This window comes from Chiloscyllium plagiosum, unplaced genomic scaffold, assembly GCF_037043375.1.
Source record: "Chiloscyllium plagiosum isolate Xiang-an unplaced genomic scaffold, Cpla_swu_hap1 HiC_scaffold_22, whole genome shotgun sequence".
Classification (NCBI taxonomy): Eukaryota; Metazoa; Chordata; class Chondrichthyes; order Orectolobiformes; family Hemiscylliidae; genus Chiloscyllium; species Chiloscyllium plagiosum.
The window spans coordinates 59,209,847-59,227,616 of record NW_028270160.1 but is presented as its reverse complement, the minus strand read 5'-3'; the positions used below and the strand labels follow the sequence as shown (position 1 = coordinate 59,227,616).

At 42.2% G+C, this 17,770-nt stretch overlaps 1 protein-coding gene across 2 annotated transcripts in view; it reads right to left on the bottom strand.

Annotated features, from left to right (window-relative positions):
* Nucleotides 1–17,770, bottom strand: part of slc22a15 (solute carrier family 22 member 15) — an 83,542-nt gene that overhangs the window by 49,234 nt on the left and 16,538 nt on the right. For both annotated transcript variants that reach the window (XM_087999119.1, XM_087999120.1), the window contains exon 3: nucleotides 227–359. In XM_087999119.1, the coding sequence (XP_087855245.1) occupies nucleotides 227–359 (133 nt within the window). The remainder of the gene's footprint in view (nucleotides 1–226; nucleotides 360–17,770) is intronic.

Here is a 17,770-nt window from a genome sequence, read left to right as displayed (position 1 = left end):
ATCTCCTAGTCTGCCTTCCTGTCATATGTTGATTGATAACACTTCTGTGAAGCACACTGGGGCACATTATGTTAAACATGTTTTAGAAATGCAAGTTGTCGAAATCACAGTTCTTACATTTAATGAAATTGATGGAACAGCACAGGTAAAAATAGCTTTCTTTCATACTCCCTACAGGGTTAAAGAAAAATCTCAGAACAAATTTAATATTGGCATTCAGCCTTACCTGTGAGGAAGATTGGTTTCCTGCCAAAGCGGTCAGACAAGGGCCCAAACAAAATGTTACCAATGAGTAGTCCAACGAAGAACAAGGAGCCAGCCAAGTTCACTTTGTATGCTTCCTGCCTGATTAAGTGCCACTATTGACATGTAAAAAGATCTGAAAGTTATTCTTCATGAAAATAAAGTCACCAGTTCATCAGTAAATCTGAAAATGACTGTAGTAGAGGGAAGGAAAGTATAAAGCAGGGAACAGCTTCCAGTCTGAAGAGAAGAGCAAAATCGAAGAAAATGCCACATTGAATGTTGGATGCATGAGATAGACTCAAACCAGCTAAAACTTATTTTTGTCAACAGAAAACCTGAAACGTTTAGCAAGTTGGATTGTATTTAAGTTGTCTTGGCCACTTTTGGGTGTTAAGTAACCTTTGACAAATATTTAGATGTGCACTTGCAATGCCAAGGCAGACAAGGCCGTGGGCCAAGTGTTGGAAAATGGGATTAGAACAATTCAATGAATGCTTATGATTGGTGCAGAAATGATAAGACGAAGGGCCTATTTCTGTGCTGGAGATCTCTATGAATCAGCTCAGAGAACCTTCTCTCAAATGCTTCAACTGCAAGTGCATCCTTCTTGAATTAAGGAAACCAAAACTGCACATAACGCGAGGTCTCACCAACGCCCAACATGAGATTTCCACAATTTTAAATTTAATTCCCATAACAAAAAAAACTAACATTCCAGTTGCCTTCCTAATTACTTGCTGCATCATTACCTTAGCTTTTTGTGGTACAAATACACCAAATCCCCCATCCTACAGCATTGTGCAGTTATTCTCCATACAGCATTGTGCAGTTATTCTCCATTTAAACAACATTCTGGTTTTCTATTCTTCCCATTGAAGCAGACAACCTTATATAATAAATCCATCTGCAAACTTTTCACCCACTCACTTAACCAAACTACATCCATTTTATAAACTGTGTCCTTTATCACAACCTGTTTTCCTATCTGTCTGCACCTATTTGAATCATCAGCTTTACTGTGAATTAATTAATCCTGTCTTATTACATGTTAGCAGATCAAAAACATTACATTCCCCAGTGTCTGTGGGTTTCCTCCCAGTTCAAAGATGTGCAGGTTAGGTGGACGGTGTTATGGACCAGGCCAGCACCCTGAAAACACTTCAAGAAAGTACCCCAGACCCTACTTTTGCAAGTTGTTTTAAGAAGGTGGAAAGCAGATATTCCAGGAGTGATGCAACTGGTCAAACCACTTAATTTCAAACAAAACAGAATTTATTTGGAAGATTACTGAATGAAACACAAACAAAAGAAAACAGAATACAGAATATCTTAATCTATCCGAAAACCCAACAGATTATCCCAAATTAATGATGTTGTTCCAAATACTTACAACAATCCCCATCAACACCCCTTAGCACAAAAAGTAAAATCAAACACAGGGTCTTACAGGAGAGGGGGGGGGTGGTAGCATGAAATACCCTCGTCCATGTAGCTGTTTCTTGGCTCAGCAGCCTCAAACTGCTTGACTGCTTTCAGTGAAAAGCCAGATTGCCAAAACCAAATCAAACCAAAGAAAAGCTGAGCTGGGAGAACTGACCACTTCCCTTTCATTGTACAAGTATTTCTTTTAAAAAATTGGAAACCTGAGGCTGCATCTGTTCGCTACAATTAAACTGGCCCTAAAACCCTTCAAACTTGGACTTTTCAGAGTCTGTATCTTTCACGACCTCTGAACAAAAAAACCAAGGACAGCATAACCTTGTTAAAGGAGCAGCTTCATCACAATTGGCCATGCTAAATTGCCCGTAGTGTTCAGGGATGTGGATTAGCCGTGGAAAATACAGGGTTAGAGTATGGGAGTGGGTCTGGGAGGGATGCTCTTCAGAGGGTTGGTATGAACTTGATGGGCTGAATGGTCTGCTTCCACACTGTAGAGATTCTGTGATTCGATAATGATTTTCAGAACAGAGTAAGAGGCATTTGGATGGGTATATGAATAGGAAGGGTTTGGAGGGATATGGGCCGGGTGCTGGCAGGGGGACTAGATTGGGTTGGGATATCTGGTCGGCATGGACGGATTGGACCGAAGGGTCTGTTTGCATGCTGTACTTCTCTATGACTCTAAACTGTTCTATATTCACTCTCTCAACTCATCCTCAAGGCTATCTTTGTCAATTTGATTTGTCCAAAGTCTATTAAGATTACCCAGAATTACTGCAGTCTTTTTCTTAATAATTCTTATCATTTCTCGAATTGTTCTCTGCCTTACTGTCGGAAGACCAATCAACCACACTTACTAGTGATTTTGTTCCCTTGCTATTTCTCATCTCCATCCAATCTGATTCTACATCTTGATTTTCCAAGTCATGATCATTTCTGACTACTGTACTGATCTTGTCTTTTATTAATAAGTACCCTCAGCACTGATCTATGCAGAATTCCACTAGTTATTGTTTGCCAACTTGAAAATGACCCATTCACCTTGGCTCTACTTCCTGTTGGATAAACAGAAATTGCTGGAGAAACTCAGCAGGTCTGGCAGCACTAGACAGAAGACTCTGAAGAAGGGATAAAAGCATGTCATAATGTGCTGTATAAAAAAATTATGTCAGAGAAAATTTTAAGCAATTTGGTGGGGAAGCGATGTGTGAGCATGGATAGTGGATTGGTTAATCAACAGGAAGCAGAGAAGTAAACACACAGCAAAGAACTGTGGATGTTGGAAATGTGAAACAAAGACAATTTGCTGCAGAAACTCAGCAGGTCATGCAGTATCTGTGAAGAGAAAATAGAGTTAATGTTTCAGGTCCAGTGACCCTCCTTCAGAACTAATTAAATACATATGACCATTTGATCTTCACAAAGGAGGTCACGAATAAAATCTGAAAACTGTTGGGAAACACATGATCCACTCAGAGAGGAGGTCTGACAGTATTTACAGGGAAATGGTGCTGGGGAATTGACAGGATTCAAAGGTGACAAATTATCAGAGTCCAATAATCCACATCACAGAATACCTACGTGGCCCTAGAAATAGTGGGTGCATTGGTGGCCATCCTTCGAAATTCTATAGACTCTAGAACATGGGTTGGAGGGTAGCTAATATAACCACACTACTTTAAAAAAAGTGCAGAGAAAACAGGGAATTACAAACTGACAGTCTGATATCAGTAAGAGGGAGCTATCCCTACAGCGTGGAATCAGATCTAACAGTATTACAGTCGAATAAAGGCAACTACAGGGACATGAGAGAGGAGCCTAGCAGAGAAGGCAGTGGAACAGCAATGGCAGGAGTTTCTGGGAGTAATTCAGGAATTACAGCAAAAATACATTCCAAGGAAAAAGAAGCATACTAAAGGGAGGATGAGGCAACCACGGTTAACCAGGGAAATCAGGGACAGCATAAAAGCAAAAGAGAAAGCATATAATGTAGCAAAGGGCAATGGGAAGCCAGAGGATTGGGAAGCTTACAAAGACTGACAACGGACAACAAATAAAGAAATAAGGAGGGAGAAGGTTAAACATGACAGTAAGCTAGCCAATAATATTAGAAAAAGACTGCAAGAGTTTCTTTAGATAAATAAAGGGCAAAAGAGAGGCAAAAGTGGACACTAGACCACTGGAAAATGACACTGGGAAAGTATTGAGAAACTGAATAAGGACTTTGTGTCAGTCTTCACAGTGGAAGACACGAGTAATATCCCAAAAATTCAAGAGAGAATAGGAGGAGCAGAGATGAGTACAGCAACCATCACCAAGGAGAAGGTGCTAGAAGAACTGAAAGGTCTGAAAGTGGACCAGTTGAACTACATCCCAGAGTTCTGAAGGAGACAGCTGAAAAAATAATAGAGGCTTTAGTAGTGATCTTCCAAGAAACGCTGGAGTCAGGGAGGGTCTGAGAGGATGGAAAATTCTGAATGTAACTCCCCTGTTTAAGAAGGGAGTAAGACAAAAGATGGGAAATTAGAGATTGATTGGTCTGACCTCAGTCATTGCTAAGATAATGCAATCCATTGTGAAGGATGAGCTTCTGAATACTTGGAAATGCATTGCAAAATAGTGCAAAGTCACCAAATCTGGCAAATTTGTCTGACTTGCCTGACAAATCTGTTAGAATTCTTTGAGGAAGTGATGAGCAGGTCAGACCAATGAGAGCCAATGGATGTTATCTATTTGGACCTCCACAAGGCGTTTGAAAAGGTGCCGTACAGGAGGCTGCAGAGTAAGACAAGGGCCCATGGCTTCACAGGCAAGGCACTAGTACGAATAGAGGATTGGCTGTCTGGCAGATGACAGAGTGGGGATAAAAAAGTCCTTCTCAGGATGGAAGCCAGTGACTACTGGGAGCACAATTTTTCACTTTATACATTAATGATCTGGATGAAGGAATTAAGGGCATTCTGGCTAAGTTTGCATATGATATAAAGATAGGTAGAGGGGTAGGTAGCATTGAGGAGGCAGGGGCCTGCAGCAAGACTTGGACAGGATAGGAGAGTGAGCAAAGAAGTGGCAGATGGAACATAACATGGGAAAATGTGAGGTCATGCATTTTGGTAGGAAGGATAGAGGCATGGACTATTTTCTAAATGGGGAGAAAATTCAGAAATCTGGAGTGCAAAGGGACTTGGGAGTTCTAATCCAGGTTTCTCTCAAGGTAAACTTGCAGGTTGAGTCGGTTGTTTGAATGGCAAATGCAATGTTGTCATTCATCTCGAGAGGATGAGAATATAAAAGCAGGATATACTTCTGAGACTTTATAAAGTTCTCATCAGACCAAATTTAGAGTATCGTGAGCAGTTTTGGGCCCCATACCTCAGGAAGGATATACCGGTCCTGGAGCAGGTCCAGAGGAGGTTCACACGAATGATCCCAGGAATGAAAAGCTTAACATATGAGGAACTTGTGAGGGCTCTTGGACTACACTCGATGGAGTTTAGAAGGATGAGGGCAGATATGATTGAAACTTACAGAATACTGAATGGCCTGAACAGAATGGACATTGAGAAAATGTTTCCATTGACAGGAGAGATGAGAACCCGAGAGCACATCCTTACAGTAAAGGGAAGACCCTTTAGAACGGAGGTAAGGAGAAACTTCTTCAGTCAGAGAGTGGTGAATCTGGGGAATTCATTGCAACAGAAAGCTCCAGAGGCCAGGTCATTGAGTATATTTAAAACAGACATAGATAAGTTCCTGATTGCCAAGGGATCAAAGGTTACAAGAAAAAAGCGATAAAATGGGGTTGATAAACTATCAGCAATGACTAAATGGTGGAGAAGACTCGATGAGCCAAACAGCCTAAATTATGCTCTTACGGTCTGATGGAAAATGATAAGAGTCTATTTTAGAAGATTAAACAGCAGTCTACTTGGGTAACAGTATAGAATTGGACAGAGTCAGCATGGATTTACAAACAGGAAATCATACTTGAAAAATCTAATGGAATTTTTGGAGGATGTAAGTAGTAGAGTTATCAGAGAGAACAAGTGGGTGTGGTTTCACATAAAAGAGGTGAGCATGTAAAATTAAAGCATGTGCAATTGGGGGTAGTGTACTGACTAAATAGAGAATTGATTGTCAAACAGAAGAAAAAGATTAGGAACACAGTTACAGGAGTAGGCCATTCAGCCCCTCAAGACTGTCCCACCATTCAATAACACATGGCTGACCAGTGGCCTAACACCATATGCCTGGCTTGAGCTCACATCCCTTGCTACCCTAACTTAAAAAAAAAACTGTCTATCTCAGATTTAAATTTAATAATTGAATTAGCATCAATCACCATTTGAGGAGGACTTCCAAGCTTCCACTACTTGTTGAGTGTAGAAGTGCTTGCTAATATCTCTCCAGAATAGCTTGGCCCTAATTCTCAAACTACATTCCCTATTTATAGAATCGCCAACCACTGGAAATAGTTTATCTTTATCTATTTGTCTTTCTCTGTTAACATCCTGAAGAAATCAATTTGATCAACCCTTAACCTTCCAGGTTCCAGAGAGTAAAGGCCTAATTTGTTTAATCTCTCCTCGCAATTTAACCCCTAATTCCAGATATCATCCTTGTAAACTTGCATTGAACTCCCTCCAGAGCTAAAATATCCGGCCCAAGGTGTGATGCCCAGATCTGCTCACAGTCTAAGAACCGAACAAATAGGTCATTTATCTCTCAGCCCCGACCCACAAGCCTCATTCCTGATGAAGGACTTATGCCCGAGACATCGACTCACCTGCTCCTCGGATGCTGCCTGACCTGCTGTGTTTTTGCAGCACCACACTCCGGGACTTTTTCCCCCTGGAGTATGATGTATATGTGGAATGAACTGCCAAAGGAAGATGCGGGTACAATTATAATATTTAAAAGATATTTCAATAGGTACATGAACATGAAAGGTTTAGAGGGACATGGGCAAAATGCAGGCAAATGTTTAGTTTGGGAAACATATCGAACGTAGAATGTTATAGCACAATGCAGGCCCTTCAGCCCTCAATGTTGCGCCAACCTATGAAAATAATCTGATGTCCATCTACCTACCTACACCATTCCATCATTATCCATAGGTATGTCCAATGCCCATTTAAATGCCCTTAACGTCAGCAAGTCTATGACTGTTGCAGGCAGACTATTCCACGCCTCGACGACTCTGAGTGAAGAAGCTTCCCCTAAATCTATCATCCCTCAATTTAAAGCTATGTTCCCTCGTGTTAGTCATCACCATCCGAGGAAAAAGCATCTAACAGTCCACCCTATCTAACCCTCTAATTATCTTATATGTCTTGATCAAGTCACCTGTCAACCTTCTTCTCTCCAACTAAAACAGCCTCAGTTCCCTCAGCCTTTCCTCATTAAGACCTTGCTTCCATACCAGGCAACATCCTAGTAAATCTCCTCTGAACACTTCCAAAGCTTCCACATCCTTCCTATAATGCGGTGACCAGAACTGCATGCAATACTCCAGGTGCGGCCTTACCAGTGTCTTCTACAGCTGAAGCATGGCCTCACAGCTTCGAAACACAATCCCCTACCAATAAATGCCAATACACCACATACCTTCTTAACAACCCTATCAACCTGGGTGACAGCTTTCAAGGAGTTATGCATCTGGACACCGAGATCTCTCTGTTCATCTACACTGCCAAGAACTTTACCATTAGCACAGTACTCTGCATTCCTGTTATTTCTTCCAAAGTGAACCACCTCACACTTTTCTGCATTAAACTCCATTTGCCACTTCTTAGCCCAGCTCTGCATCTTATCTATGTCCCTCTGCAACCCACAACATCCTCCTGCACGATCCACAACTCTGCCTACCTTAGTGTCATCTGCAAATTTACTAACCCATCCTTCTACACCCACATCCGGATCATTTATAAAAATGACAAACAGCAGTGGCCCCACAACAGATCCTTGCAACACATGACTAGTAACTGAGCTCCAGGATGAAGATTTCCCATCAACCACCACCCTCTGTCTTCTTTCAGCAAGCCAAGTTCTGATCCAAACCGTTAAATCACCTTCATTCCCGAAACTCTGTATTTTGTGCAATAGCCTATTGTGTGGAACCTTATTAAATGCCTTACTGAAGTCCATATACACCACATCAACCGCCTTAACTCCATCCACCTGTTTTGTCACCTTCTCGAAGAACTCAATAACGTCAGTGAGACACGACCTACCCTTCACAAAGCCGTGCTGACTATCTCTAATCAAATTACTCCTTTCCAGATGATTATAAATCCTGGCTCTGAGAACCTTTTCCACCACCACACCCACAACCGAAGTAAGGCTCACTGGCCTGTAACTACCAGCATTGTTGCGAATCCCCTCCTTAATCAAAGGAACAACATTTACTATCCTTTAGTCTTCTGTCACTACTCCTGTCGACAATGATAGCATAAAGATCGAAGCCGAAGGCCTGGCCATGTCGTCCCTGGCTTCCCAGAGAAGCAGAGGATAAATCCCATCCGGCCCAGGGGTCTGATCTATTTTCAAATCTTCCAAAATTGCTAAAACCTCCTCTTTGTCAACCTCAATCCCATCTAATCTTGTAGCTCATAATCTCCGTATTCTCACTAATATTGCCCTTTTCCAAAGTGAATACTGATGAAAAATATTCATTAAGCACTTCCCCTATGTCCTCAGATTCCACACACAACTTACCACTACTATCTTCGATTGGCCCTAACCTTACTCCAGTCATTCTTTTATTTCTGATATACCGATAGATGGCCTTAGGGTTTTCCTTGATCCTATCTGCCAACAACTTCTCATGTCCCCTCCTGGTTCTTCCTACCCCTCTCTTTAGATCTTTTCTGGCTAACTTTTAACTCTCAAGCCTCCTAACCGAGCCTTCACGCCTCATCCTCACTTAAGTCGTCTTCTTCCTCTTGACAAGAGCTTCAACTTCTTTAGTGAACCATGGCTCCTTCTCTTGACAACAACCTCCTTGCCTGATGGGTATATACTTATCAAGGTCCCACAGTAGCTGTTCTTTGAATGAGCTCCACATTTCAAGTGTGCCCATACCCTGCAGTTTCCTTCCCCATCCTATGCATCCTAAATCTTGCCTAATCGTATCATAATTGCCTTTTCCCCAGTTATACCTCTTTCCCTGCAGTATATACCTATCCCTGCCCATTTTTATTGTAAACATAACCGAATTATGGTCACTATCGCCAAATAACTCATCTCTAACACCTGGCCCGGTTCATTCCCCAGTACCAAATCCAATATGGCATCTCCCCTTGTTGGCCTGTCTACATACTGTGTCAGAAAACCTTTCTGCACACATTGAACAAAAACTGACCCATCTAAACTACTTGAACTATAGTATCCCAGTCAATATTGGGGAAGTTAAAGTTCCTCATAATAACTACCCCGTTACTCTCAATCCCATCAAGAATCATCTTTGGGATCCTAGATGGCAGCGACCCAGCAAGTCTGAGTCTATAGTGCTCCTCCCAAGCCTTGGGCAAAGTGGGTCACCCACCCCACCACACCAAATCATTCAAAATAGTTTTTAGTGTAATTAGTTGCTTAGTACTGCATTTAAACAATTTAATCTCCAGTAAAAATGACTAAAGGGAAGGGAGCCCGCAGCTCTCAGCAGGCAGGAACCCCTCCCCCACCCTCTCCAACTGCAGCAGAGGCGTCCGCAGCCGCCCCGGGGACTTACCTACGGTGGCGAGCCTCGCGGAAATAATCTCAAAACTCGATGCGAAGATCGTGCCTTCATTGAAGAATCCCGGAGCCGATGGGACTCACTCTCGGCCGCGGTTCAAAAGCACGATCAAGACATCAAGGAAATTGAGCGCCAAGTCGGAGGAGTGGAACTAAAGGCCGCGACCCCCGAAACTATAGCAGAATCGGCCGTGGATCGAGTCCGGTCTCTTGAACAGCGAGTCCGGACCTTGGAGAATCACATTTTCGAGGTCGTCGAAAAAATATTCGTTTGCTGGGTCTTCCCGAACAGGAAGAGGAAGACCAGCTTACAGCGTTCCTCGAGCAGTGGCTTCCACAGCTTTTAAATCTGGAGGCTGAATCAGGCCAGGTAAGGGTGGAATGAGCCTACCGGGTTACAGAGCATGGGCCCGGCTCGAACCAGCGCCCCCACCCAATCCTGTTCCGGCTGCAGAGCTATAAGGAGGCAGATGCTCTTAGAAGCTTCCAGAAATCTTGGGAAAGATCGCCAAACCATGATTTATAAAGGATCCAAGATTACGTTTTTCCAGGACTTTTCCCCAGCTCTGATCCGAAAGAGGAAGGCGTTTGATGAAGTGAAGTAGTGTTTAAGGGACTTAAATATTCAGTACTCCTTGCGCTACCCAGCGATGCTACGCTTTAACCATGAAGGGTCCGTGTATAACTTCGGATCGCCGGAAAAGGTCAAGGAATTTTTGGACTCTCTTAGATAAATTGTAAGAATTATTTGATTTGCTCTCCCCCCCCCCCGCCACTCCGGTTTACATCCCCTTTTTTTTATATTAATCCCTTTTTTTACCTGACTGTTTAATATTATCTTCGGAGGGTGGGGAGAGGGATTTATTTATTTGTTCTCTCCTTAATGATTTTCTCCCCTTTTTTTATATATATATATAGGCCGGGGGGGGCTAGTTAATGTTGGTGGGGGGAGGTGGTTACCTTATCCAGTTTTATTTCTGTCTTTAGGAACAGGGTTGTTTTCCCCTGTTACTTTGTATTATTATGTTTAATTATTACTTGTTGAGGCTGTAATTTTATAGTTATATATGTTTATACATGGTATTAACATTACCAAATATATCCAGGTGTTGGTGTTGATGTGGGTGGGGGGCTCACTGTTAACTCTAGCTCTGTAGTAAATTTGAATTTTCTTCATCCTATCAAGGAGCTCCTGGGTCAAGGGTGGGGCACTGGTTGGGAGAGGATACGATGGACTGTTGGAAAGGAAGTGATACCCCCTGTGAAAAAGGGGGAAAATCTCCATTTAAATACGTTTTTTTTATTTAGAAATAGTTTTTTATTATATCAATGTGAATGTATTAAAGAGCCTTTATTTTTGTAAATTTTATATGCTCTATGCTCGGGATGTTCTGGATAGGGTTTCCCCTCCCGAGGGGTCTCGGATTTGCCTGGATGATTATGGTTGATCAGTTGGTTAAGTGGTGCACCTGGAATGTCAAGGGGAGTAATTCACCAGTCAAAAGAAAGAAAATATTATCAAACCTCAAGAAAGAAAGGGTCGATATAACCCTCCTACAGGAGACACACTTATTGGATAAAGAACACTTGAAATTACGACAGGGTGGATTTGATCAGGCCTTTTTTTCTTCTTTCAGCTCAAAAAGCAGGGGAGTTGTTATTCTTATTCGGAAGAATTTCCCTTTCAAAATCCTAAATCAGATAAAAGACAAATCTGGATGATATATTCTGATTAAAGCGCTTATAAATGGAGAGGAATATGGGATCTTAAATTTGTATTGCCCCCCAGCACATCCTTTTAAATTTATAACGGAAGCCTTCTCAAAATTGATGGCTCTTGGTGCTCGTCATACAATTATAGGGGGAAATTTTAATTGTATTATGGACCCGGAAATAGATAGGATTCCCAAGAGTACTGCAGGAATATCTCCCAGATCTAGAAAACTGGTGGATTGGAACAAAGAATTAGGATTAGTAGATGTATGGAGATGCCTTCATCCACAGTGCAGAGATTTTTCTTTTTACTCCAAGCCACATAAATGTCATACCAGAATCGATGTTTTTTGCCACCTCGATTTTTTAAAATTCCATATCATCCTGTAAAATAGGCAGTATAGTAATTTCCTATCACGCTGCTGTATATATGGAAATCAAGGCGAGGAACAATGGGACATCCCCTCGGCATTGGCGTATGGACCCCTTTCTGATGAAAGATAGTAAATTTGTAAAGTACTTCTCTCAAGAATTTAAAACTTTTTTAGAAATTAATTCAGGTACAGCTAGCAACCCATCAATGATGTGGGAGACCATCAAAGCTTACACGCAAGGTTTGATCATCTCATACTCAGCGACCCAGAAAAAATTAAAGGGAGAACAACAGCGTCTGCTCGAAGCTCGCTTAAAAGCGGCTGAAACAGCATACGCTGACAGACCTTCTATGATCAAATTACAAAGGATTACGGCCCTTAGGACAGCTCTAAACACCACGCTTACCCAAACGGCTAAGAGGGAAATATTATTTGCAAAACAAAGGTTATATGAATTTAGCGACAAACCGGGTAGATACTTAGCATTTCTCGTAAAGAAAAAGAAGGCCCCTCAAACTATCACGTCTATCAAGGAAAGTACGGGTATTCTGACTCAGGATCATAAAAGGATTAACGCAATCTTTAGAAAATGTTATTCTGATTTATATAAATCGCAGGATTGTGAAGACAGGACTAGGAGGATGCAGTCATTTTTTAAAAACCTGACCTTTCCGGACCTAACTCCGGAACAGGTATCGGTCCTGAATGTTCCCCAAACAATCCAAGAAATACTTGACGCAATCAGACAACTTCAGAGCGGTAAGGCACCGGGCCCAGATGGCTTTCAAGCTGAATTCTACAAAGAATTTACAGGAATATTGACTGGTCCACTTATGGACATGTATAACTATTCATACAGTCAGGGTTGTCTCCCACCTTCACTGAAAGAGGCGAATATCTCTCATCCTCAAAAAAGGAAAGGACCCAGAAGATTGTACGTCACACAGACCAATATCCTCGCTAAATGTAGATTTTAAAATCCTCTCTAAAACGTTAGCATTGAGGCTAGAAAGGGTACTGCCACGTATTATAAAGGAGGATCAGACCGGGTTTATTAAGGGCCATAGATCATCTAATAATATTAGAAGGGTTTTGAATGTGATTCAAGCCTGCCATCAGAGAAAGATACCAGGTGTAGTAGTCTCATTAGACGCGGAAAAGGCATTCGACAGGGTTGAATGGTCATATTTGTTTTACACATTGGAAAGGTTTGGCATTGGACAGGTGTTTACCAAACGGGTCTCAACACTGTATAGTAATCCCAAAGCAGTTGCGATTACCAATGGATTAGGCTCTGATAGCTTCAGTGTGGATAGGGGCTGCCGTCAGGGATGTCCTCTCTCGCCTTTGCTATTTATGCTAATAATCGAGCCACTAGCAGAAGCTATACAGGCTGACCTTAATATAACGGCCCCGAGGATTGGTACAGGTAAACATAAAACTACCCTTTATGCAGATGATGTTCTTCTATTTCTCAGTAATCCTTTGATGTCGCTTAATCCAAGTTATTAATACATTTAGTGTATTTTCAGGCGATAAAATTAATTTCTCAAAATCGGAGGCTATGCCAATGGGTGGCCTTGTTCGTATATCACACTTATTGGACGGATCCCACTTTCCCTTTCAGTGGTCCCTGGAGGGTTTCTTATATTTAGGCATTTTTATTACCCCCAGTATTTGATCAGTATACAAGGCTAACTTTGTGCATTTACAGGAAAAGATAAGGCAGGACCTCCAGCGATGGGGAGACCTTCCAATTTCCTGGCTGGGTAGAATAGCAGTAATTAAAATGAATGTCCTGCCCCGTCTCCTATACCCTATGAGAATGCTTCCGGTCATGCTGCCGAGGCTGGCACTACGTAAATTATATGGCTGGTTGGGTTCCTCTATCTGGAATCATAGACGGCCCCTCATTAAGCTGAAGCTACAGGCAAGGGGAGGATTGGACTTCCCAGATTTTAGGAAATATCAGTTAAGTTCCCTATGATGTTACATAACTGATTGGGTCTTGTCTGACCCACAATCAATCTGGCTGGACATCGAGGCTTCTCAAGTAAAATACCCACTTATTAATCTCTCATTTTCAGACAAGAGGAAAATCATCACGGATCAATGTAAAAACTCTATAATACTAAACACAATTGAAGCTTGGAATATAATGCAGCAAAATGAGGGCAACTCACATAAAACATCCCCCTATGCTCCGATAGTGGGAGCATGGGGATTCCAACCGGGGTTTACATATGTCACTTTCAAACTCTGGAGATCCAGGGGTATCTTATGTTTAGGGGATCTGTTTAAAGAAGGGGTCCTGATGTCTTTTAAACAGCTGCGTCAGAAATTTGCATTACCTAATGGAGACCTCTTTCAATACTTCCAAATTCGAGACTACATACAGAAGAAGACTACGTTATTAGATAGTCTTTATAAATCAGATAGAGAACATACATGGCTATGGCCAATGGAGGTATCTTCCGTCAGTACTATTTATCATTTATTACATGATGAAGTATCGGGAGATATGGACAATCTATTTAAAACATGGGATCAGGATTTGGGACTGGAAATCTCTATAGAAACGTGGAATGACATTTGGGGAAACGCCAGAAGAATCACCATCTGCAACAAAACTCAGGCCATTCAGTTGAAGATACTTCATAGGGCCCAGATAGCACCGGACCGATTGGCAAACTTTAAGGTAGGAGCATCTCCAATGTGTCCCAAATGTAAAATAGAGGTGGGCACTCTTATATATTGCTGATGGACCTGAGTGCCCCCTTTAGAGCTAAGAGCAGCAAGGAGGGGACATGAAAGGTCCTTAGTCGGTAGGATTAGGGAAAACCCTAAGGCTTTCTATAGGTATGTTAGGAATAAAAGAATGACTAGGGTAGGAATAGGTCCAGTCAAGGATAGTAGTGGGAAGTTGCGTGTGGAGGCGGAAGAGATTGGGGAGACACTGAATGAATACTTTTCTTCAGTATTTACTCAGGAACAGGGCATTGTCGTCGATGTGAATACTGAGACACAAATAAGTAGAATGGATGGCTTTGAGGTATGTAGAGAAGAGGTGTTGGAAATCCTGGAAAAGGTGAAAATAGATAAGTCCCCTGGGCCTGATGGCATTTATCCTAGGATTCTCTGGGAAGCAAGGGAGGAGATTGCAGAGCCATTGGCCTTGATTTTTATGTCCTCTTTGTCTACAGGAGTAGTGCCAGAAGATTGGAGGATAGCAAATGTGGTTCCCTTGTTCAAAAAGGGGAGTAGGGATAACCCTAGTAACTATAGGCCGGTGAGTCTCACTTCTGTTGTGGGCAAAGTCTTAGAGAGAATTGTAAGGGATAGGATTTATGCACATCTGGATAGGAATAATGTGATCAAGGATAGTCAGCATGGTTTTGTGAAGGGCAGGTCGTGCCTCACAAACCTTATTGAATTCTTTGAAAAGGTGACGAAGGAGGTTGATGAGGGGAAAGCGGTAGATGTGGTAGAAATGGATTTTAGTAAGGCGTTTGATAAGGTTCCCCATGGTAGGCTACTGCAGAAAATACGGAGATATGGCATTGAGGGTGAGTTGGAGGTTTGGGTTAGGAATTGGCTGGATGGAAGAAGACAGAGGGTAGTAGTTGATGGCAAAGTTTCTTCATGGAGTGCCGTCACTAGCGGTGTTCCGCAAGGATCTGTTTTGGGACCATTGCTGTTTGTCATTTTTATAAATGACCTGGAAGAGGGGTTAGAAGGTTGGGTGAGCAAGTTTGCGGATGATACGAAAGTCGGAGGAGTTGTTGACAGTGAGGAAGGATGTGGCAGGTTACAGCAGGATATAGAGAAGCTGCAGAGCTGGGCAGAAAGGTGGCAAATGGAATTCAATGTAGCTAAGTGTGAGGTGATTCACTTTGGGAAGAATAACAAAAAGATGGGTACTGGGCTAATGGTCGGATGAGCAGAGGGATCTTGGTGTCCATGTACACAGATCTCTGAAAGTTGCCACCCAGGTAAATAGTGCGGTGAGGAAGGCATATGGCGTACTGGCTTTTATTGGTAGAGGAATTGAGTTCTGGAGTCCTGAGGTCATGATGCAGTTGTATAAGACTCTGGTGCGGCCGCATCTGGAATATTGTGTGCAGTTTTGGTCGCCATACTATAGGAAGGATGTGGAGGCACTGGAACGGGTGCAGAGGAGGTTTACCAGGATGTTGCCTGGTATGGAAGGAAGATCGTATGAGGAAAGACTGAGACACTTGGGGCTGTTTTCATTAGAGAAAAGAAGGTTTAGGGGTGACTTGATTGAGGTGTACAAGATGATTAGGGGGTTAGATAGGGTTGACAGTGTGAACCTTTTCCCGCGTATGGAGTCGGGTATTACAAGGGAGCATAGCTTTAAATTAAGGGGGGGTAGATATAGGACTGAAGTTAGGGGTAGGTTCTTCACTCAGCGAGTCATAAGTTCATGGAATGCCCTGCCAGTAGCAGTGGTGGACTCTCCCTCTTTATGGGCATTTAAGCGGGCATTGGATAGGTATATGGAGGATAGTGGGTTAGTATAGGTTAGGTGGGCTTGGATCGGCGCAACATCGAGGGCCAAAGGGCCTGTACTGCGCTGTATTCTTCTATGTTCTATGTTCTATGTCATAAGATCCATAGATATTGGACTTAAGTAGCAAGTGTTCTGACAGAAATCGTAGGAACGGAAATTAGAGTGGACCCTGTATCTCTCCTTTTGGGCTTTTCGAACTTACCCTCCCTGGATATGCACACGAAGAGATTATTTTATATTCTCTCTTTCTGTGCAAAGAAAAGTGTTTTGGTAAACTGGGTGGCTGAGGGCCCCCCTGGACCTTCGAATTGGCACAGATTAATCATGGAATGTAATCCCCTTGACTTCCTTACAAATATGATGCACCAAAAGACCGCATTATTCCATAAAATATGGCAGCCCTCCTTGAATTACATAAAAAGATATTTCGGCCATCCTAACAAGGGCTTTTATTTAATTGAGATGGCAAACCTGGCCGGTCCAGGGCCCCTTGGGAGAGGAATCCCGCACGAATACGGGTTTTGTTACGATTTGATGTTAATACATTCCGAGCATGTATCTCACTACCCAATTTCTGTGTTATCTGTCGGGTTTTTTTCTCTTCTTTGAATAATGTAAGAGATTTAATTATACACTCTGGTTAGTTGTAGGTTAGATTAGTAGTTAGTTGAGTTTTAGGTTTTTTTCGGTTTTTTTGTTTGATAAATTTTGGTTATTATTTATTTAAGATTTAATTGTATATCAGTGTTTATACTTGGGTTTTTTTATTTGTAAACTTGTAAAAATGTTAAATTTTCAATAAAAACACCTATATAAAAAAAAGAATCATCTTTGCTCTCCTTTCCTCCACGTCCCTGGAACAATTCGGAGGCCTACAGAAAACTCCCAAAAGGGTGACCTCTCCTTTCCTGTCTTTAACCTCAGCGGATGAGTCCTCAAACGTTCTCTCAGCTGCTGTAATATTACCCTTGATTAACAATGCCACCCCCGCCACACCTTTTACCATTATCTCTATTCTTGCTGAAACATCTAAATCCCGGAATCTGCAACAACCATTCCTGTCCCTCCTCTAGCCATGTCTCTGAAATGGCCACATTGAAATCAGTGAGGATGGGTGTGGAACTGTTTCCATGCTGTATGACTCTCCTGAAGAAGGGCTTATGCCCGAAACGTCGTTTCTCCTGTTCCTTGGATGCTGCCTGACCTGCTGCGCTTTTCCAGCAACACATTTTCAGCTTTGACTCTCCACGTTTGCAAAGGATACAAAACTAGGTGGGAGAGTGAACTGTGAAGAGGATGCAGAGATGCCTCAGTGTGATTTAGACAAATTGAGTGGCTGAGTACATGCATGGCAGATGATGTATAATGTGCACAAATTAAGTTATCTTCTTTGGTAGCAAAGTGATCTGAATAAACATAGATTGGGAAATGAGATCATGCAATGAGATCTGGGTGCCCTAAGCATGCAGGTCTAGCAGCCAATAAAAAGTGTAAATAGTATGTTGGCCTTTATATGAAGATGATTTGAGTACAGCAGCAGGGAAGTCTTGCTGAGACCTCCTCTGAAGTAGTGTGTGCAATTTTACCTGAGGAAGGACGTTCTAGCTACGGAGGGAGTACAAGGGTACACTGCAGGAAGGATGTTCCCAATGAGTTGAGAGTGCACAACCAGGGGTCACAGTCTAAGAAACAGTGCAAGTCATTCAGGACTGAGGAGAAATATCTT